Here is a 23369-nt window from a genome sequence, read left to right as displayed (position 1 = left end):
TCAGGGAAAAGCATACAAAACCCATTCCACGGGGGCAGGGTATCGGCTTCTCATCAGCCCCAATGAAACCAACGGTGTTTCTTCATATGGACTGCGTCCAATGAAAACAGAGACAAAATTCTAATCCACAGGAGATTTTAATCCACAGTTTGGCCAATTAATCAGTGCAATTAAAACGAAAAATCAATTGAAGCTTGCCACCCTAATACCCACTTGCATCAGCACAAACTTGTCGGTGTTGGAGAAGAGCACCACTGTGTTTTGCATGGTGTCGTCGTCATCGTCGTCATCCTCTTTGCTTGGGGAGCTGTCAATGTCAGCAAGCTTAGGGAAGGGATTGAAAGGGGAAGCACAGGAGCAAAGTAAGGCACCCTTTCTAGCACTCCAAAAACATCCAAATCCTCAACAAGCTAATCAGATACAGGGGTGGGGAGTGGGTACCACCCCTGCCACAAAAACTAGGTTTCATGGATCACACAGCCCAGACTTATCCTCCCAGTCCCCTCCCAATACACTGCATGGTCTAGTTCTTGGTACACACTCCAGAACGGATAAGGCTCCTGCTCCTTTAAGAGCACGGACAGAAATAAGCGCTTCTTAGTATTATAACAATCAAGGAAACTGCAGCACATGAACGACAAGCTGCTTCAGAGCACATAAAGAAGAAAGACGCTTGATCACAGGCGGAATGGAGATCCACCTTGGACTCCCAGAAGTTCAGGAGAAAAGCAGGCATATCATTTCTCTAAATAAATAAATCAAACCTATAAGTGTGGGGAGATTTTGGTAACAAAGGTGAAAAAGTCGGGCCTGCCCCAGGTAACACCAGTAAAAGTATGGAGCTCAAATACACGGACCGTTTTCTAGACCCAAGCGGCACCAACCAAGATGGAGACACTCTAGCCAGCCTCATGGTTCCAGCCCACGGCAGCTTCTCTTTCCTTGGGAACCTCTTACTGCCACACCGCCCCAATATTCTCCTGCCTGCCAACACTGTCCTTACCGCCAACGTCTCAATTGAAGAGGTGGTAGATTTCAACCGTGAGCGGCCCCGCCCCCGACCGCCATGAGACCCTCCCCGAGGCCTTCTCCTCCCAGGAAAACTGCTGCTGCGACCCTACGGCCAGAATAGAGAGAAAATATTTTGCGGGGATGTGCACACGTTCTCCGCTCCATTGCCTTCCCGCTACTGATGACAGGGAAGGGGTTATTAGTCAACACGGGAAAGCATTTGCTGCCCAGCAGCAGCAAGAATCAACTAGTCGAGGGCACCGGGTTACCTGTTTGACACGGGAGCGGGCCGGGGAGCTGCGCCGGCGTCCCTTTTCGCCCTCGCCCTTGACATCGAAGAGTAAGGAGTCGTCCATCTCGCCCAGGGCCAAGGAGGCCCCATCGTCCTTTTGCAGGCTGACGTCCGTGGAGGTCAAGCCGGCCATTTCCATGGAGAACGAGCCCCCGCCTTCGTGATACGGGGAAGCGAATGGAAGCTCTGAGCCTGGAAAGCTGCTGGCGCTGGCGTCACCCTGGCTCAGGTTGGAGATCTCATTAACAATATCCGACTTAACCAAGGGGTGGGGCCTCAAGGGTGGTGCAGCTGGACCCAACTCATCTGCCCCTGCCCCTCCGTCAAGTGGGTTGGCGGTGCTATAGCCCTCCAGTGGGGTGGATGTACTGCCCATCAATTCTGCCTCCACTGGTGATGGAGAGCACTTGGATTCACCAGCAAAGATTAGGGGAGTCTCGTTGGGCTCTGGCCCTGCTGTGGCATGCCCTTCTTCTGGTGCCTCCTCCTCACTCAACTGTGGGGAGAATCTTCCCATGAGCTCCATCTTCTGTGCCGCTGCCTCCTCTTCCTCCTCTTCTTGACCAACCTGGACTCTGCTGTCACCCAGGCTGCCTGAATCAATCCCTTCCTCAGGCCCCGTATCCATGGGCTCCTCACTGGCCTCTCCATCAGCAGCTTCAGGGGAACCAACTTTGAAAGAGGCAGGCTGAGGGCTTGTGGGAGGCGATGGCTCAGCTTCTTGGATCGATGGTGCTGTCTCAATATGGCTCTCTGGAGGTTCCTGCTCTACCGGCAGCAACTCAAAGGCAAGATGCTCTTTGGCACCTAGTGTTGACTCCTCAGGATGGGCAGGTGACACATGATCTGAGGGGAGGACAGAGAGCAGAAGATACATCTCAAGAAGAGGGAAAGGTAGAGCATGAGGATCACCAGCAAGACAGTCAGCAAGACGTGTTGGATGATGATCTAGGAAACAGAGATCCAGATCCCCCCACTGGGTGACCTTGGGCCAGTCACACTTTCTCGGGCCAATTTAGGGTGGTGGTTTTGGGGCAGAAAAGATGTTGTTGACCACTTAGTCACTCCACTGGGGAGAACTGTGGGATTCAACCAAATAAAACATGGAGGCACAGCATGAAGCAATATTACACGCCCATCCCACAATTAATCCAATAGAGTAATCAGAAACATAATGAAGGCTATGTGTGCAGCTCTGAATCCAATGCTGACTGCATCAACATGGCTCCTTTTTATTGAGGCCTGGTCTAGACAGGCAGTGGAATGAGGTAGCAGGGCACTGAGGTGATAGAATGGAGTATTCCTCTTCAGACTGCAGGGGAAGGATTATGTTATTTGAATTCCCCAACATATCCTGTAAGTGGAAAACTAGCATAGAACCCCTGTCTCCCTGACGTGCTAATTTTTTTTAAATGCCGAGAGTGTTTACAAAAGGAACATCAAAAGCGTGACTTCTCCCCCTGGCTGGGGTGCAAAACAGTACAGCCTGTTCTACCCCTCATTCTGCTGCTTAAATAGACCAAGCTGACTCTAGTAATGGAAAAGAGAAGAAAGATGCTTTCAGAGATGCTATGGAGCAGCACCCTGGAACTGCAGGACAACGAAGAACCATAACCTGAAACGGAAAGAGAAAGAGTGGGGGAAAAGAAGATGGTGGTTCCTACCACCAGAAGGGAGAAGCATTTTCTGTTTTGATAGACACTACCCTGCTTGCACAACAAGTGGGAGGAGTCACTCAGTCAAGATACTCTCCTCCTTCAAGAAAGAAAGAACATTTTCCCATCCAACATATGGGTCCCAAACCTCTTTGGAATGCCAGCCACCCCACATGAAGGGCACCAGAAGCCCTTGTACGTATGTGCAAACACAACTTCCTGCCAGTGCAACTGCTGCTCAGGAAACAACTTGAAAAATATTACGTTTTATCCTGTCTTTCTTCTTTGCTACCTAAAACTATTATTATCATGTCATGTTCTCAAAAACCTCAACTTTGGAAGATGAATAAAACACAAAGTTAATCTAAAACTACAGGTTCCCTTTGTTTTCAGATTATGCAGTTGAGGAGGGGGGGGTACAAGTCCATACAGGTAGAACAGAGTTGGAACTGAATGATACAAACACATCCCTTGGCCACTGTACTGTGTTCTGCCATGTTGCACAAGCTAGGAATTTGCTATTAAGCATGGATTTTGGAATCCCTGGGAATGACAATTTCCATACGTTAGTAAACACAGAACTCTATGCCTTAAGTGATGTGTTGTAAATTATGTGGGCGGTGGCTTATAGGATTTCACAGGTATAATGGTAGCAGGTTGATTTCTACTGCAGAAGCAGAATTATGCAAAAGAAGCAAACAGAATTTATTTTTTGGCAGAATTCATTTTTTCCTCCTGCTGAATGCTGAAATTGCAATTAGGCACAGGATTTTGATTTGTTTTAGTGGTTACAGCCAGCCATACCTGGACCCAACCATATTCTCCAATTATCTGGAACAAATGGCCATTGCTAAAAAACCCTGAAGCAGTGCCTCCACACAGAAAGGCCACATATCATGTCCTTGGCAAAGAGAGAGAAAAGCAACAGAGGCACCACTTCCATGCCTTGCTTGGAATTACTCCAAGGAGTTGGGCTGGTGATGGCTGCAAACCAAATGCTGTGCTAACTATGGTCTGATCCAGCAAGGCATTTCTTACACTCTTAACTCGCCAAGCAAATCTATACCCAAGCTATACATTTCCATTACTCATTTAGCTTTTCACTTTGCCTTGCTGCTACCATTTAGATATGGCCCACTTACTCACCTGGTGGTACTGGAGGAGGGGGTGCTGGCAAGGGGGCATTTTCAGGCTCTACTGATGTCTCCACTTCCATTTGCTCCTGCCCGGCAGGGGCCTCTGGATCCCTGCTGGACATCTCTAAAGGCTTGTCTGCATCTGGTGTGGATAAGCAGGGCAGCTCATTAAAAAGGACAAACACATTAATCCACTCTGTAGTTCAGGGAGCCCCAACCCTGTTAAGCCGTGGGCACTTTTGGAATTCTGATAACATGGGGTGGAGTGCCACTGCCATCTGGTTGCCACTGCGGGTGCTGCAAACCACCACGAGGGAATCACCTGCTCAGGACAATATTCCTGGCACGTTTTCATGCCTGCCTTCCTCTCAGAAGAATGGAAAGCCGGAGGGTGGCAAAATCCCCAAGAGGGATCTTTTGCTTTGCCTTTTGTTTATTGACTCCAAACCCTGCTCTTACGTGGATAGGGCTCATGCATTTACACCAGACGCAAACAAAGAAAAATCGTGAGTACAGCTCGTTTGTACTATTACTGGACACGCGATTTGTTAAGGTTTGGTACTGCAACCTCACTTCGGCCTGACTGCTTCTGAAAAAGCAATAGGGATCAGCAATAGAGGTCTGGAGAAGCATCAGTTTTGAGCAGATTAAATGAGATCATGGGAAGTGTGAGCAGGTGATCCTTTCCCTCTTTATGAGTCTCTAGGGCCTGCTATTTCTTGAGACACCTTCTGATGAAAAGTCCTGGGCTAGGGGGAAGGGAAGAAGGGGAAAAAGAGAAAGAGGGCAACTCACCAGCGTTTTTTTCATTACATTCCAAAGGGACCTCCTCTTCTTGATGCAAGCTAACAGGGTCACTGCTGCTTTCCATTTGCCCTGGACTGGCCACAGGAGCTTCCTGCAACGGCTGGGGAGATGCCGGCGTGTCTGCTACAGGGAACGCATTCTTTAGAGGACTGTTTGCTGGGGGAACATTTCTGAGGGGGTAAAGAGAGAGAAAGGAAAACACATTTGAGATGCACTATGTTAAATAACTACAGGCTGGCCCTCTTAGTGTTTTTGAGAGTTCCAAGCACTTTGCCCACTTTGTTATCCCAACAGCAACTGGATTTGGAAGCATTACAGCACAGCTAACTAGCAACAAACTGAAAAGCCTTCAGAACATTAACTTGCATTTGTGCTATATATTTTTTTCTTAAGTCATAAAGAGAAAAACAAGGGACACCTCCAAGTTCTAAGCAAAACAGACTGCAAAGGGGGGGGGGGTGTAGAGAGAAACAAAACCAAAGATCCTTAAGAGAAATGCAGACCCCTCTCAAAGCAAATCCTGTCTGGGCCAAAGGAACATTATTGGTAGGCCCAACATTTTATTCTCCTTCGCCCCAAGGACAGCATCTGGTGACAGGATGTGCTGCAACAGTGGCTGAACAGTGGCTCAACCGCATCTCTCCAACCATGCAGCAAACAGCAGTGGTCTCAGCCATTCACTAGAGGTAAAGGTGGAGGTAAAGCCTAAAAGCATTGGCTAAGTGGTGGCTGGTCAAATGTCTACCAATGGGGCTTTGGGAGACAAGGCCACTGTGGTAAAGGCTCTAGCCCAAGGGTAGTCAACCTGTGGTCCTCCAGATGTCCATGGACTACAATTCCCATGAGCCCCTGCAACATTTGCTGGCAGGGGCTCATGGGAACTGTAGTCCATGAACATCTGGAGGACCACAGGTTGACTACCCCTGCTCTAGCCAACAGAACAAGTTAGAATTCGAGAAGGAAAAGACACACAACAAAGGTTCTAACAAGCCACAATGATAGTATTAACATAGGATAGGAAACTGGGGAGGGATTTTTTTTTTGTCTAGATCAGGGGTAGTCAAACTGCGGCCCCTGGTCTAGATATTCCCAGCAGGGAACCCAAGTGATTGGGGTCTTCAAAAGAACTACACAAGGGCTCATCAAATTGGAACAATCTTTTCAAGCTTTTGACAAAATCCATGCTTGAGATCTGTGGAATAAACTAGTAATATCTGATATAAACAAGAGAAGCTATCCTTACAGCTATATTACTAGAATGAACCATGTAGTGCTCCTTCCTCTTAGAAAGGGCCTCCACATGTACTAACTCCTTGAGGTAAAAGTCACAGCTGTGAAGTGTCGCCTTCAGAGATGGGAAGTATAAAGAGACTTCACATGGATCCTTGGTGAGCACTCAGTACTAAGCAGCAGTCCCAAGACAGGAGTCTGTAGATGTGGCAGGCATTGGTGTACTATGTCCATTCAAAAGCTACATCTATTTATTAGTAGCAGCGAAGTGGAAGCAAACATCAGTTCTAGAAGTTGAAGAATGGTAGGACAAGATGGCACACTTTGTATCAATGGCAAGTCTGACTAGCATGGTGCGCAAATAACCTCCAGAAAAATTTCAAAACCATTGGAAATGCTTTCTGGATTATCAAGAGACATGAATGTCCACAAAAACACAGAATCACTGTAATTAGCTAACTAGTAGATAATGTTAAGATGAGACTGTATTTGAAAATTGACCTATTTCTCTCTCCCTCCTTCCCTGCACTGTATACCATACTTCAATCCCTTCACCCCACACCCTTTCTATGAAATAAAATTATATATATTTTAAAAACTACATCTATTAAACAAGCTGGTTTGCTGAGAACAAATGTACTGGTAGAGATTCATAGTCCCATCTTCCAAGAAAGACCCCAACAAAGGACGGACCTCTACTTTAGCACGATAAATTATCTTTTGGCTACACCATTATTGTAGAGCCTTCCATGCATTTTAGATTTTTGGTAGATTCCTCACATGAGGCCAACATACTGTCAACTACTTCATGGTTGTCATATTCTGATTAGGATGGACCTCTAGTGTTTCTACATGGTAAGACAGAGCCACTACAGTTCTCATTGGAAAATTGGGCCTTGTCTTCCCAGTTCTCCATTGACAGTATAAGCATCACTTCCGTAACCTGCAAGAGTTGCAAAAAAGCCTTCAATGTCAGGCTCAAGGGCAGTAAAATGGACAGAAGATGGTCAGAGGCATGAAGATGCACAGTACTGGTAAGTTCCACCCCTTCAGGAACTTGGAGAACATCTTTAGGAGAGGACTTCCCTGATCAATGTGTTGGCAGCTGTGATGCTGTGTCCCATGTTCTGTCACAATAGATGAAAGATGGATTCTGGATCAATGAAACAGAGTCCATCTGACAGCAGATTGTACAGCCTCATCTTAGGCAGAGATTGATTCTACAAGAAGGTTTCCTCTCCAATCAGCCTAACAGAAATTTTGGAGAACACCAAAAATATACAAAATTGTTTTCTCCTCTTATAGAATGAGTAAAACACTTTTCAACACTTTTCACTCTAAATGTATAGCATGAAGAAGTCTGAGGACTTCAAACCTGGAAGAAGCATTAAAAAACGATTCTGCCTTTCCCCCTTTGGACTGAAATGCACTCACCCAATTTGTATAGCATTCAGTTTTTCTTTGGGGTAACTGAAAAAATGTGGGTGAACACTGAAGGAAATAATAATAAGTAAGGATAATTGTTTTGTTTGTCTTAAATGTGTCATTGGACTCAAGTTTTGTTGTGCTACTTCAGACCAACACGGCTACCCACTTGAATCTGCTTTTATGCTGTGAGGGCATCAAATATTCTTTTACGATCTGCAAACATTAATAATAACTACTATCCCCCCCATCTCTCTCTCTCTCTCTCTCTCTCTCCTGGTCTAACGGACCTCACATTGGCTTGACAGTCCTCCTACTCCTCCAAACATCTTCAGTGCCAGCTTACCGCATTACCCTCCTCTGCAATTCTGCCACATCCTTCAGACTCTCTTGAGCCACTAGCCCTGTTTCAAAAAAACCTGGACTAGAGCTACAAGTTGAAAGATGGCGACTGTTCAGCCCGAGCATGAAAGAAATGGAAACCTATAGTAGACGTGATGAATACTTCATACCCTTTCATCACCGAGTTTAGAGTTCAAGTTTAGTCTGACAGAAGTTTCAGAAAGACGTCTAATTTCTTCTCACCACTGGGATCCATCAACCCCAAAATTAAATCCACGAAAATCACTGGATAAGCACTGAAGGAGTTGTCAAACTAGTCCTACAGCTGCCAACCTTGCAAAACATTTCCGGGTGCAAGACCAAACCAAAAGCCTCTGTGCTAGGCGGCGGGCCATCAGTGAAGCCAAAACCCAGATTTTTCAGCCCAAGGAACTCACTCTTGGCTGTGCTGTACGGCCTCAGTGGCAGCAGCATCCTTGCAACGCCGCTCTTGACACCCTTCGCACAAAGAGTAGTTCTCGTACCACTGGCAGCCGGGATCCAGTGCAGAGGAGCGGAAGCCACAGTCAGAGCAAACACGACAACTCTGCAAGGAGGGAAACAAGAAGCATTCAGAACAGATGCAAGGCAGGTATGCTGGTCATTCTGTGAGGGCAAGATTTTCCCTGGCGCTGACTGTTTAACACAGCCTTTCTCAACTTTTTTAACATCGAGAAACCCCACAAACATTCTCCAGGCTTCAAGAAGCCCCAGAAGTGGCGCGATCATGCAGAATATGGTTGGGAAGTATAGTTGCGTACTTGCCCACCCGGGGCCCCTCCCCTTCCCACCACCTCCAGGACCACCATTGGCTATTTGGAGGAGGTCAACATGACCATATATGGTCACATAACACTTGATAAATGTTTAACAAATACTAAAAATATATAAAACATTAATTAACTCCCACACATTTAGGAAAATCTTCCAGGGCCGTCAAGAAACCCCAGGGTTTGGTTGAGAAAGTCTGGTTTAATCATATGGACACTGACCCCAACAAAGTGGGATTATAGTTTGGGTAAACGTATGAGTCAAATTGGGGCGGGGGGGGGGGTAGGGAATACTGTTGGATTTGAACTTGGCGCCAGAGCCCCATTTAGGTACTAAGAAGAAAAAAGTTAGAAGGAAAAAGGAAGGGGGAGTGAGTAGGAATTACCAGGTTAAGTGTGGAGAAGAAATAGAAAAGGAGAGGGGGGGAAGGAAAGGTAAGGTAGAAGTATAATTAGAAGAGTAAGAGAAATGCCTAGTCTAACTGTTCTCCCTTCTTGAGGCAGGAGAAGACTGGGGAAGAATGCTTCTCACCAGGAGACAGAAAGTTTGAATTCTTCCTGCCTCCCTCAAAGAGAGGTGGGAAACACCCACCAAGATGTTCTCCTAACTGACAAAGAGAAGACCTTGTGCAAATAGGAAGCAGTCAGAGCTCTGTCACTTCTGGGCAGTTCATTTCAGTTGGCCGAGATGGGGAAAGCAGCAAAATAAAACTGTAGCATGCTATGATGCTAACAAACAGCCAAAAGCTAGTTCACACCAAAATGTGCAAATGAACTCTTGTTGCCTAAGTGTTTTATATTTACACAGGAACATTAATCAAGAATTTGCATTCCTGTCTCCCACCCCTGCAAATACACCCCCTAAAAGAGTAAGAGGGAAAAGGGTGATTGACGGCTGCCACAAAGGAGATAATGTATAATATATGAGACGAGATATGTGCTGGTCTATGACCGTAATAATAAAGGTTGCTAGACTGACATACAAGATGTAAAATCTCCATCTGCTAACAGCTACCATCTTTCTACGTAGCCATATTTTGTTCACGTCATTTATAGATAGAGAAAAAGACCTCCTTTTCCCAAAAGGAAACGGCAATTTTCCAAGTTTTGTGCCTGTTATGAAATGCCACATTCAAAGAGCACAGACTTGCCGGAGACTCCTGCCTTTCTAGCAGTGTACCCAGTTGTGGTTTCACTCAAGATGCGAATCCTCATAGCCCCAGGGATAGTTAGAGGGAAATGAATTGGAGGGGGGGGGGGTTGGCATGAGAAGAGCCAAGGGCATAATGCTAGAAAGATCCCGGCTATTCTGGCATCCCTCCTGAAGAAGGGAAGACTCAATGCGCATGAGCAGGGCCATGGGCATTCTGCAGTTCAGCAGAGGGTCAAAACAAGCATAAACCATGAAAGTCATCTCCCTCTTTTTTAAAAAAAGAAAGTGTTTATCCCCTTGGATTGAGGTCACACGGACAACTTCAGTCACGACTTCAGAAACCAGAAGAGATATTGAGCAGGATTTCTATGGGCCTTCAACTGCCTGTATTGCTTCCTGCCTCTCCCTATGCCTTTCGGAAATGGGCGTTAAACAAACATTCACATTTGCTGAATTTACACAATAGATAATTGAGCTTTTTTGGGAGGGAGGGGGAGATCAATTTTATCTTGTTAGCACCCATCTGTGTGAGGGCAAGACACTCACCTTGCACTTCCAGGAGTCTGTCGGGAGGCTCTCAATGGCTGGCTTCAAACAGTACGTATGGTAACATTTATCGCAAGCTTCACACACTAACGTCATGCTGTCCTCCCCCGATAGCCTGCAAAGGACAGACACCCCATTCTCAGCACTGAGTCCTTCCTTCCCGCACGGCGGAGCACAGACCTCTCCCTTTCCAGTTTCCAAGGGCTTTATGCTTACCGACACGTTTGGCAAACTTTGCATTCGTGACACTGCCAGCCAGAGCGCTTGCGGGGCGTTACCGTGATCTCCAAGCAGGTGCCGTGGTAGTGCAGGCCACAGCTGGTGCAGAAGAGCAGATCACGCAAGTCCCCCGGTGCATCACACACCATGCAGCGCGAGTCTTCTGTGGGAAGAAGAAGAAGAAGGGTGCAATGGGACTGAAGACGCCACATCACTAACTCTCCATACGCCAGGTCCTCTGCAGCCAAACCCCAAACTAAGGCAGGAGTGCTATCTGGACCTCTCTAAACAGTAGATCCTGCACCCTCATGTAGAAGCATAGAGTTGGAAGGTTCCTCCAGTCTCATTTAGTCCAACCCCATGCAGAATGTAGGCACTTCACAAGTTCCTGCCCACCCACAGTGACCCTAATTCCATACCCAGATGATGCCCCCCCCCCCAATAAACAGAATCCCTGATCAGGCTGACCTGGAGGAAATTTACCTCCCAACCCCACAGTGGCCATAGGCATTCAAGAAAGGGCCAGAAGAGCCAAGTATGAACACATTCTCTTCAAGAAGCTAACTTTGGAATCCCTAGCTCAACCTACTAGAAGCCACTTCCCCCTCCATTCCATTGCTATTTACAAGCCACAGGGGTAAGAGAGACCCCATTCACACTCCAGCAGGTCACTAGCCAACCCTTCCACCGGCAGCCGCCCTTGGCATCCTGCTAACACATACCCATCTGCACAGCCTGGTCCAGGTGCTCTGGACACAGGAGCTTCAATGACTTCATGGACTGGAAGGAGCCACTAGCTGCGGCGCAGGGGAAGTGATAGTGGCGCTGGCATCCCTCCGCACGACACGGAATGGTAGCACCCAGTCTTTGACAGTGTTCACATTTCTAAAAGAAGCAAGCAGCAGATCACAAGTTCAACGAAGGAAAAAGAAGAGAACAGCAGCTCCCAAGGGCCCAGTGCTGAAATCCACTACTATTGAAGGTGAGCCCAGCAGCTGAAACAAGGATCAACCTTCCGCAAGCTCCATTATGCTTCAGAACGATCAACTTCCTAATCCGTTCTGGAGTTTGCTCGAGAGATCTGGCCCTTCAGGATTTGCACACATACTCTGAAGAGCATAATTTCCACAATTCATGCTGGTGGCTTGATAGTGAGACTAACGCATGCCTGATCTCTTTATAGTACCTGGGCAGAAGTTTCACCTCCTGTTCCCTGCAAAAGGGAAACTAATACAAGGGTTGGGAAAGGCTTTGGAGCACTGTAGTCAACAAAAAATAATGTTCAAGATTCTGTTATTGGAAATCTAGGTTCTGGATTCAGTTTGTGGATATTTTTATAATATAATTTGGTTTCAGAGTCTGGAAAAGTGACTTGGGGGGGGTTCAGAAGCCTATGTTCAATTTTTTGTGTGTGGTGGGAAGGGGTCAGGGACCAGAAAAGACCCCTGGAAAATGCTTGTTTGGAAAGGGTCTGTGAGTGGACCTGGTGGTCATGAGGAAGGCCTGTTCCTTGATCACTGGATTCCACCATCCACATTTTGCTTATGCATCTAAGGTGGGCCAATGCCAATTGGTCCTTGTACTCATGAGTATACTGTATCCTGCACATAGCATTTTAATTTTATGTAGTCTCTAAACTCGTTTTTAAGATAAGGAATTTCCTCTAGTCTCCCTCCCCAGTCACCAAGGGCAAAATCTGGTGTTTGATGGACCAAGGCAAATCGCCCCCTTTCCCCAATGTGTGTTAAGGAATTCACCAGGCTGCAAGAGAGGCAAAGGCATTTAAAGGGGAAGATGACAATTTTCAGGATTCTACACAAATCAGTAAAATCCAAATTAGAAATTTTAATGCAGGTGCATACAGGCTCCGAAAATGTTTCTTGATGGCAGTGATGCTGCTCCCTGGATTTAATTCCCTCCCCTCTCCCTGCCCCACACCATCTCCCTTTCCCTGCCAGACCTGTGCAATCCCTGAGATGACAGCTTTGTTCACATGGCTCAACCATGACCCTTCCGCACGCAAGATTCCAGCTGACCACACCACACACCAATGATGAGCCCAGAAGTGCCCTGAAACAAAAGGGAAAAGGAGAGTGTAAAAAGTAAAGCTAACTAAATCTTAGTTGGGGCACACAGATGGACTGGGGTAGAAGAAGAGGAAGAAGAGACGGGTTTTATACCCCACTTTTCACTACCCGAAGGAGTCTCAAAATGGCTTACAGCTGCCTTCCTCTACCCCTGTGAGGTAGGTGTAGCTGAGAGAGCTCTGACAGGAGTATACTGTGAGAACAGCACGATCATGACTGTGACTAGCCCAAGTTCACCCAACTGGCTGCATGTGGAGGAACGGGGAATCAAACCTGGCTCGCCAGGTTAGAAGCTGCCGCTCTTAACCACTACATCAAGCTGAGCGATCAGGGAACCAGGTCACACTGTCAGACACCAAAGAAATGGCATTATGTATCCCAACACAGGTCCTTGTGCTAAATCAGAATAGGCCACCAAATAAGAAGCCAGCTATTCAAAGCATTTCTTGGCCTTGCTTTACCAAGGCTGCATCGTAAGAAAAAAGCTCTTAGAAAAATCCACATTCTAGATATGAGGCAGCAAGTTGGGTCTGACATCCCAGCTGAATGCACCATTTTAAGTTCTCCCCAGTCGATGTTCCTCCATGCTCACCACTCACCTGTTGGCTCAAACACCTCTCGCACCGAAACGCCATCTGCAAAGCCAATGAGGGTCTGGTCTTCATTTCCAGCTTCTCTCAAGCTGGGCTGCTCCCCTTCCTGAGGCTCAGAAAGACCTTCCGCCCAGTCGGGTGCTGGATCAAAGCGCAACAGCTCCCGCTGCCCATGCAAGCTCCACTTGCTGCAGTTGCAGAACGCACAGCGTTTGGGTAGGGAACTGGCGGTGGTGAAAGCAGAGAGAGAGAGAGAAAAGGGCTTGTCATTGCAAAGGACATGAAGGCATAGACCAGGGGTAGTCAAACTGCGGCCCTCCAGATGTCCATGGACTACAATTCCCAGGAGCCCCTGCCAGCATTCGCTGGCAGGGGCTCCTGGGAATTGTAGTCCATGGACATCTGGAGGGCCGCAGTTTGACTACCCCTGGCACAGACCAATTCCCATGAAAGGTAAGAGAAGAAAAGTCTCGTCCCTTCTGCAGCTAGTAAGGACTGTCCCATCCAGAACCACCTCTTCCCACTGAAATGTCCTGATCTAGCGTTTAGGGAGATTCCCCAGACCCTGAAGGCACTTCAGCTCCCAAGCCCTCAACACTCTGGCAAACTTCCCTTAACCGTGCAACGCCTGGCCAGAGAAGCTATGCCTGGGCATGATGCCTCCACTGGGGTTTTCCTTTCTTCACTGTGAAAACCTTTGCTCAGCCATAAAGCTTGTTAGCAAGATGGCCTCTGGCAAGCCACACACTTTTAAGTTATCAGATATTGTCACGTATAGAGCAAGATAATTAACTGAATGAACCAGTAATCAGTGGATTACCTTAGGAAAGCTGCATTCCCTTAGTTTTAGCACCTACAGCTGAAATACAGGGGGGGTAATAAAACCGTACCTAAAACCTCACTTGATATTAAAGGAAGATGGCTTGTGTACTTAAGGGTGGGGAGAAACAAGATCTAAGTAAACAAGGGGCAAACCCCAGCATACATGGTGATGTACACCACAACACCTTTGTGTTTGCTTCTCAGCTGGACGGACATGCTCCGGCTACCTTGAACATAGCCGAAAGGAATGCTAGCGCCCCCCCACCACCAGCCTGATAAATACAGTAGTCTTATCAGGGGAAGGGGGGGACTTCTACATCTCTCCCTATCCACACATTTGCTGTGAGCAATCTGGGCAGCCTGCTGTCCATAAGCACACCACTGCACTGTAGCAACCCTGCCACAACATGACCCTGAGAAACTGGACAGGTGGATCCAGACCCTTGCTTATCCGAAGATTGCTGCACTCTGCCATCCAGGCAGACTATGATGGTGTGCAATGCTTTGTCCTCTATTAAAACCCTCTGCTTGCACATCCAGGTTCCCCATGAACTCTCCTCCAGGGTTCACACAATATACGCGTTCCTGAACGCGCCTTAGGAGCCTTTGTATCAGAGGGGGAAAAGGGTTGGAGGAAGAATTAAAGCTTTGTCAACTATACACCCAAGATAAATAGGGGGGGGGGACCTGTGTTGATGGTCCTTTTCTCAGGGAACTGGGAAACTGAAGAAAACAAGTAGCAGCACCTTGATCCCCGAAAGAGGAAGTCTACAAGCGTAAGAAAATGTCTTGTTGGTCCACAGCACCACCATCTGACAGAACCAGGGAAGAGTTCCTCCTTTGTCAATCTCTTGAACAAGGGTGTGTGATTGTCATTTAGGGCAGGGGTAGTCAACCTGTGGTCCTCCAGATGTCCATGGACTACAATTCCCATGAGCCCCTGCCAGCAAAACCCATGTCAGGCATGGCATGGGCTCATGGGAATTGTAGTCCATGGACATCTGGAGGACCACAAGTTGACTACCCCTGATTTAGGGTATGAGATGCCTCAGGTGGGGAGGGGGCTAGAACTCAGTGGTAGAGCATATATTTTGTAGGCAGGTGACCCAATGTTCAATCACTGACATCCTAGGCAACGAGATCTCTGCCTGAGAACTCAGAGAGCCACTGTCAGTCGTAATAGTCTGCGTTTAATAAGACAGACCAATGGGCTGGCAAGCATCGGACAGTTTCATGATGAGTATCTTTTGCTTCTTTAGGGAGGCCTGCCCCCTGCTGTTGAAACCTTAGCTCTGAGTCACTGCCCACCACAGTTGTCCCAACTGCAGCACAGATGATCTCCAAGCTGCCAAGTTGGGAAGCGCTCACAAATGTCTCTCACCGGCAGGTCAGTGGTGTTTCTTCTTTAGCTTCTGCTTCTTCCAAGGGCTCTTTCACAGGGCTCCCTTCTGGCGGCTTCAGGGGATCAGCTTCCACGCCACCCTGCTCCTCCGAGGAGATAATTCCATCTGCTGCTGCCAACAAGTTAGGTGTCAGTACTCAGCTGATCTCTTGCTGCGCCATGCTCGCAGCCTTGATTCAGACAGCACCCCCATGACATTCCACCCTTCCCCATCCAGAAGAGCTTGCTCTCCTATGCCCAGCTACTTGTGCTCTGACGTTATTTTGCTGCTGCACACTTTCCTGCTAGAGGCATGGAAATCCATAACATAACGTGGTAAGGATTCAAGACTAATAGAACTAAATTTTATGCAGGGGGAGGGTCAGGGAAGCTCATCAGCTGACTAGGACTGGCCAATCTCTCCCTATAGTTCCCTCAAGAAGCCGCAGGACAGGAAGATGTACCCACTGGCCACAACAGCGTATTTACTGTTTAGATGCTCCATCCTGGAGAAGTTATCCAATATTCTCACCTGAGCACGAAATCTGACATCTTGTGACAGTAAAAGAGAAGCAATACATTTAAAAACCCAGGGCAGACAGCAGATGCTGGCTCTTGAGTAAGCCAACAGACTATTTTCTGCCCACCTCTGCAGTTCCATGTCCTTCCCAATTTAATCTTCTCTCCTTTGCAGTCTCAGGCCAGGTGCTGCTTAACTGGGAAGCACATGCCACCTGCCAGCCAAATGCTACCACCCATATGCTTGGCTATACTGCAGGATGGGTGGCCTCCTGCCCCCAAACATACCCAGGAGGAGAAACGTAATAGTGCTGCAGTCATAAACGTACCAGGAAGATAGGGCGGCATTGGCAGGATGACAGGTCAGCACCCTACACTTTCTGCAAGAGATTGCCATCCACCCTTTACTGCACTGCACTACTGTAAGCAGGTGTCTAGGGCCATTAACGAGGAAGCACCTACCTGGCGTGTCAGAGTCTTTGTCCTCACCAGGCGGCTTCTGATCGTCCATCCTGTCTCCAAGAGACCTAAAGGAGAACAAAAACAGCTTGTTAAAGCCCTAGTTCTATTTGGAACCTACACCTTTAATTCTCTGTACCTTGCTATGCTTCAACCTTGCTATACCTCTACCTTTAGGCAGCTTTAGTACAGATCACCTATGCACCCCTTGCTTTGTTCAGGCATGCTAAGCCCAAGACATCCTACCGAAAGCATTTTTTTAAAATCCAGACTGTGTTAAAAGCCCAAACAGAAATTCTACACTCAGTCATATAAATTACATTTGAATACTCCTTTGTTTAGCAGAAACTATTCCACTTCCTAAATGTGGATTTGGATGCAAGCACTGATGTGCTAGAATACAAGACAAGAAAGGGATTTTTAGGAGACAACGACAGGCAAAGCCAGCAGAGAACAGTAGCATGAGCGAGCTGTGGAAAGAGGTATGGAACACCAAATCCTTCCTAGAAACATCTACTGAATGTCCAGATCAACAGCACTTCAAGTGGTTTCATCCATAGGTCTCCAAACTCTTCTATACAACAAAGAGGACCAGAAGTGTACTTGAGATAAAATTAAAGACCAATTTATCTGGGGGCCCAACTGGAGCTGAACTTGCGTGGTGACCTGCAGGTGCATGGTGCAAGCGTGTATAACCTTTCTTTCTACAATATATAATAGCCATCTCCAGGATCTCTCTCAGTTTCTAGCAGATTGAAATATTTGCTCCTCCTAACTGATCACGTAAAACTACAACCATAAAGCCAGTCTTTGCAAGCACCATCGTTCAAAAGCCTCACTGCTAATTGCTACATCACCAGATATAAAAATTCAAAACACGTGCAGGGAGGAGACACGGTACCATAAACGTGGTGTTATTTGAATACATGACTAATCGTGAAAATCTAATCAGAGTTACATTTTTATAAATCCACTGAACTCAAGTGGGTTAGAAAAATATACGTCCGTTTAGGATTGTACTGAGTCTCTATTTTCAATAAACTGGGATTGGCAGTGAGGTAGCTTGAACATTCATTTCTTTTACTACCGAGACCTGCTCTACGGATCCAGTAGAAAATCAGGAGATATTCCAAACAAACTGATGATACCAGCTACAATAATAACTTTTCAACCACCTGAGAATGTTACATGCAAACAGAAAATATCTAAAGGACCATGAGAACTATGAAGCCACTGAATCACAGGGAAAAAATCATGGGAAAAGAAAAGCAAAAATAATTTCCACTCCAAAGTATAGACTATGCAGAATGTTCTTTTAAGGGGTGGAGAAGCATATCCTACAGAATGCTCCATGATTAGTATTCAACATAGACTGAGTGGTCCACCTGAACCCAAACAATCAACTGTTTGCCAAGGATTATTGTGGTACCAGAATAACTGGAGATTTACATAATTTCAGAGGGTTGCTGGGATAGTCTGCAGTAGAACAGTGAAGATTTAAGTACAAGAGGCAAACAAGACATTGAGGGGTGTAAACTTTTGAGAGTCAAAGTGCCCTTCATCCGACACTCTGCATCCCTACTCATGTCTGACTAAAGAAGCTTTGACTCAGGAAAGCTTATATCTAAGTCATGTACTCAAATCTAACTGGAGACCTAATGAGTGCTGTTGGGTAATCTCCTTCAGGGCTTCATCAGCTGTTTCTAGGGTCTAACACAGGCTTTCTCAACCACAGCTTTGTGAAACCCTAGGATTTCTTGACAGCTGTTTCCCAAATGGATGGAAGTTAAATATATATATATATTTAATTAAACATTTATCAGGTAATATGACTATATATGGTCATGTTGACCTGCGCCACCCCCCACCCCACCCCACCCCACCCCAAATGGCCAATTACAGGCCTTGGTGGGTGTATACACAGCTCTGCTTCCCAACCATATTCTGCATGAGCACACCACTTCTGGGGTTTCTCGTAGACTGAAGAATGTTTCAGGGGTTCCTCAATGGTAAAAAAGTTGAGGAAGGCTGGTCTTAAATAGATGTTGCCGCCATGAGAGCCCACTATTTCTTGTTGTGCAAATTTTCTTCAGAAGTTTCACACTCACCCTGCAGTAGCATAAGAATCCAATGATATCTGATGGGAAAGATGGCTTATTAAGTGGAAGAAGCAATCACAGTATTATCTGGGACAGTAAGTCCCTAGTGGTTAAAGCAGTATGAGATCTTTTGACATAATATTCTGCAGGGCCTGAAAAAAGGAGGTCTTCCACCAGGCATTTGGTCAAAACAAGTGAACAAGCCACTAACCGCCAACCAGAAGCCCATAATCTGCACTAATAGAAAACCAGACACAGTGCAGTTTGTTTTTTGTTTGTTGTTATTAAGTACTGAAGTTATATTACACTGTTAGACACAAGTTTCATTGTTAACTAAGTTTTATATTGAATGTTCATTGTACTGTATGAGAGTTAGGTCAACCATCCTGAGCCGAAAGGGAGGGCAGTATAGAAATATAATAAATAAATAAATAAATAAATAAATAAATAAATAAATAAATAAATAAATAAATAAATAAATAAATAAAAATATTAACTCAAACCCACTGTCATTCAGCTCACAGGAAGAACCAGACCCTCCTCTCCCAGGCCAACAAATCCACATTGACCCACATCCCAACCACTTTCACTTCTTGCCTCATCACTACCTCCAGCACAGACTCTGCATCCCACACAGCAAGCAAACCCCAGGATTTGATATGTCCAGTTTGGTCTTTGGTTCAATGGCCCTAAACCCACCCACAAAAGCAGAGCACTTGTTAGCACCCTCTGCTACTTACTGAGAGAATACAGAGACCGCCCTACCTCATTGTTTATAATCCCAACCAAATCCCACCCACACCCTTTAACAGGATCAATATCTGATGGGAAAGGTGGCTTATTAAGTGGAAGAAGCTATCACAGTTTTATCTGGGGCAGTAGGCCCCTAGCGGTTAAAGCAGTATGAGGTATTTTGACATTTATACAGACTGACCTGAATTCAAACCTTCAACAGGCAAGCGAAGGCATGGAAAAACACAGAAATCAAACATCTACCAGAAGTTCTTCTGATGACAGGCTTCCTACCATGCTCCCCAGGAGAAGTGGGGAAGAAAAGCTTTGTCACAAAGCCGCTGACTACAGGCAAACCCCAAGGGGATGCAAGAACAAGTAGGTCATTCAATGAATGACTTAGAGAGCTCTGGGTCAAAAGTTAACAAAGGTGATAAGAAGAGGGAACAGAGCAAGGAACTGGGCCTTAGGGGTATTATTCCAGTGGCATCCTTTGTCTTTGTATATGGTTTCTCACAAAGCATGATAGAGAGCATGGAGGCATTCAGGCATCATTATTAAGCTAAGACATGCACAAACCCAGCTTGCTACCTTCCTCTCATGTGGAGAATCCCAGCCAAACATGAATGCCAGTTACTAACTGTATACAAATGCAGAAAATGTGGCTTTAGTGGAGTTTGTTCTCTCTCTGGTAAATTCACCTAGTTTATTCAGACACCTGCATTGATACACCACAGGTAACTGGAGTTGTTTTCTAACCAGGTCTTCCACATGAGGAGGGTAGGAGGTGGCAGGGACATCAGCCAGCCTTAATGTCACCTTAGCCCAAGACAAAGGGTTCATCATCAGAACCGGACATGAAGATTGGTGGAAATTTCCCCTGCTCAGACCTTGTTTTACTAGGAACAACCACAGAAACAGGGGAGAATTCAGTTCTCCCTTCATTCCAGTTGGGCTTTTCACAAGGTGGCAGTTTAAAGAGAAAACAGGGCAGAGAGTCCTCTTTCTGCTGCCTCACTTCACTTTTCCACAGGACTCACAAATGTGCTTTTCAACTAAGAGGCCTACCTTCTCTCTGCTCCAAATTACACAGGAAGTTCAGGCCCCTCCTGTTGTCATAGCATCTATGGAACCCTTTGCTGCTGCCAAGGGAAGATCTCTTCCTTGAAGGAAAAGCACTTCACCTTTTACTCGGGCTCTCCTCAAGCTACAGTTGCCAAATCCAGGTTGGGAAATTCCTGGAGATTGGGGGTGAGGTGGGGCTGGAGCCTGGGAAGGATGGGAGTTTGGGGAAGAAGTGTTGGTTCCTATATGCCGCTTTTCTCTACCCAAAGGAGTCTCAAAGTGGCTTACAGTCACCTTCTCCTTCCTCTCCCCACAACAGACACCCTGTGAGGGAGGGGAGGCTGAGAGAGCCCTGATATTACTGCCTTCCCTTTCCTCTCCCCACAGCAGACACCCTGTGAGGGAGGTGAGGCTGAGAGAGCCCTGATATTACTGCCTTCCCTTTCCTCTCCCCACAGCAGACACCCTGTGAGGGAGGTGAGGCTGAGAGAGCCCTGATATTACTGCCTTCCCTTTCCTCTCCCCACAGCAGACACCCTGTGAGGGAGGTGAGGCTGAGAGAGCCCTGATATTACTGCCTTCCCTTTCCTCTCCCCACAACAGACACCCTGTGAGGGAGGGGAGGCTGAGAGAGCCCTGTTATCACTGCTCGGTAAGAACAGATTTATCAGTGCCCTGGCGAGCCCAAGGTCAGCCAGCTGGCTGCATGTGGGGGAGTGAGGAATCAATCACAGTTCGCCAGATTACAAGTCCTCACTATGATATGCTGCCATGGAGTCCACGTTCCAAAGCAACTATTTTCTCCAAGGGAAACTGATCTCTCTTTTCAGATCAATTGTAATTCCTAGAGGTTTCTAGACTTCGAGATTGGCAACCTACCCAAACCCCGAGGCCATGTCAACAAATGTAGACTTCTTCACTTTTGGAATCAAAAACCTCCATTTTGTGGGTTTTACACTGTTAGTGAGATGCTGCTTGATGATTTGAGGCCAATAATATTTTTAAAGCACTATTTACATACAGTCAACTGTTTTAATTCCCCCTCTTTTGATGTTTTGTACTACTGGTTTTGTATTTGTATATGTTTCTACTGCCTTACTGAACACTGTAACATATTTTGAGAACATTCTACGATAAATAAAGCATATTTCTCAGTCCCCTCTTGTGAATTCATGTTTTATGAAGGGGGATCAGTGGAAAGTTAATTGACATCAATGAGCTTATGAGAGAGTTATTTGGGGGGCAAGTTTGTCTCATACACCTCTGCATCCACTTCAACCCCTTTTTATCAAGAGCGATCCCCCCAGAGGTTCTTTTGCTCTTCCAACTCATACTGAGTGTGAAGTATTCCAAGTTGCATTTAATTACTAGAACACAAAGCTAACAGGAGATAAATTCATTGTTCTGGAGTCAAAGTGTACAATCCTCTGCACAGGACTTAACTAACTGGCCTTTGATTTGTACTCACAACTCAAAACTGGTCAGCACTGTAATGTACGCCAATAATATAACTTTATTTGTCTAGATTGAGAGAGAAAAAGTACAAAAGATACCAAAAGTGGATTTCATTGCTGGTTGGGATTAAACAAGATTATGATAATAATGGGATCAGTAATGTGTAAATTATCCTTTTTGGAGACCAATTCTTATGTTATGTCCCTAAAGTCACTACTCTTCGCTATCATTAAATTCTGTACTCAGAGTGTAATCTCATGTGCGTCAGAAAAAGCCACTCAACCATTCAGCTACACATTATAGAGAGTTCTATATAGGTATATTTCTATATAGGGTGTATTATCATGACCACCCGGAAGGGTCGAAATGCGTTTGGTCCTCGGTTCTATGTGCTGTTAGTTCGGTATAGTTTTTAAGAAGTTTTTATTCTGTTTTTAATTGTGCACTACAATAAATAATTAACAAGTTTTACATTATTTTTATTGTTCAGCTCAACTTTTGAGTTCCTACCTGTTAAGGTTGGGTTTTGTTCCTTTTTTAGTTTAGCATGGGATTAAACAAGGACATATTTATCTGAAGACTACTTTTCTAGCAAGGTTTGTATGCCAATAAAGGTCTTCTGATTCTGATGGCTTTTCTAACTAAAGAAACTAAAAGCTCTTTGGCACTGGAACAGAAACCTAAGACCATGTCATCCATGTTCCACACAAATCATTCCCTCTGTTTCTCTGCTGCTCGTGTTTGCCATCTTCTAAACAAATTTAAGACGTTTCTAAGCTTCTACTGCATGAAGGAAGTTGCAGTGGGAGAAGAACTGGCAGTCAGTATCAAGTTTTGTTCCTATGTCACATGAGATAGTATTTGGTCCCTGTAATGGCTACTCAATGTAATATGTTCAACCCAGTGGTGTCTGACTGGTGCAGAACCAGTGGTGCATTATATTAGTTTCTTAGAGCTTGCAGTGGTGTAATACGGGGAAGAACATAGGACCTCAAGTTTCATCAATACAGTTCAAGATTTATTTATTATATTTATATACCACCCTCCCCGAAGTCTCAGTGTGATCCAAATAAAATAGAAATAGTACAGATAACTTAGTTTAACAATAATACAGTGATAACGACAAGCAACATAGTAGAATAGAAAAATGTTGAGAAAATTAAATTAACACATACCGATAAGCCTGTGGGTTGGGTGGAGTTGTAGTGGGTGTCATAGGAGGGAAGCCCATGGGAAGTGGTGGTCAACCTCAACCAATTGCCTAGTGGGAGAGCTCCCTTTTGCAGGCCCTGCGGAACTGTTCAAGTTCTGCCAGGGCCCTGGATCTCCTCTGGGAGGTCGTTCCACCGGGTGAGAGCTAGGATGGAGAATGCTCTGGCCCTGGTTGAGGCCAAGCAAGCTTCCCTGGGGGCAGGGATCACCAGAAAGTTGGAAGTGCTGGAGTGTAAGGCTATTTGGGGCATTTAACGAGAGTACATTGGGCCCAGACCGCGTATGGCCTTAAAGTTGACTTAAAGATAACTTCAACCCTA

The 23369-nt window shown here is 46.0% G+C and overlaps 1 protein-coding gene across 5 annotated transcripts in view; it reads right to left on the bottom strand.

Annotated features, from left to right (window-relative positions):
• Positions 1–23369, bottom strand: part of KMT2D (lysine methyltransferase 2D) — a 96115-nt gene that overhangs the window by 65711 nt on the left and 7035 nt on the right. For 3 of the 5 annotated variants that reach the window (XM_077328793.1, XM_077328796.1, XM_077328795.1), the window contains exons 2-14: positions 16490–16554; positions 15509–15641; positions 13312–13529; positions 12586–12695; positions 11348–11510; positions 10623–10788; positions 10407–10521; positions 8336–8484; positions 4890–5071; positions 4105–4236; positions 1281–2149; positions 1004–1117; positions 214–324 (exon numbers count right to left, since the gene is read on the bottom strand). In XM_077328793.1, the coding sequence (XP_077184908.1) occupies positions 214–324; positions 1004–1117; positions 1281–2149; positions 4105–4236; positions 4890–5071; positions 8336–8484; positions 10407–10521; positions 10623–10788; positions 11348–11510; positions 12586–12695; positions 13312–13529; positions 15509–15641; positions 16490–16538 (2511 nt within the window). In that variant the 5' untranslated portion in view covers positions 16539–16554. The remainder of the gene's footprint in view (positions 1–213; positions 325–1003; positions 1118–1280; positions 2150–4104; positions 4237–4889; positions 5072–8335; positions 8485–10406; positions 10522–10622; positions 10789–11347; positions 11511–12585; positions 12696–13311; positions 13530–15508; positions 15642–16489; positions 16555–23369) is intronic. The other 2 variants (XM_077328794.1, XM_077328797.1) reach the window with 2 other exon arrangements.

Source organism: Paroedura picta, chromosome 3 (genome assembly GCF_049243985.1).
Source record: "Paroedura picta isolate Pp20150507F chromosome 3, Ppicta_v3.0, whole genome shotgun sequence".
NCBI classification, from domain to species: Eukaryota; Metazoa; Chordata; class Lepidosauria; order Squamata; family Gekkonidae; genus Paroedura; species Paroedura picta.
This window is presented reverse-complemented; position numbering and strand designations above follow the sequence as displayed.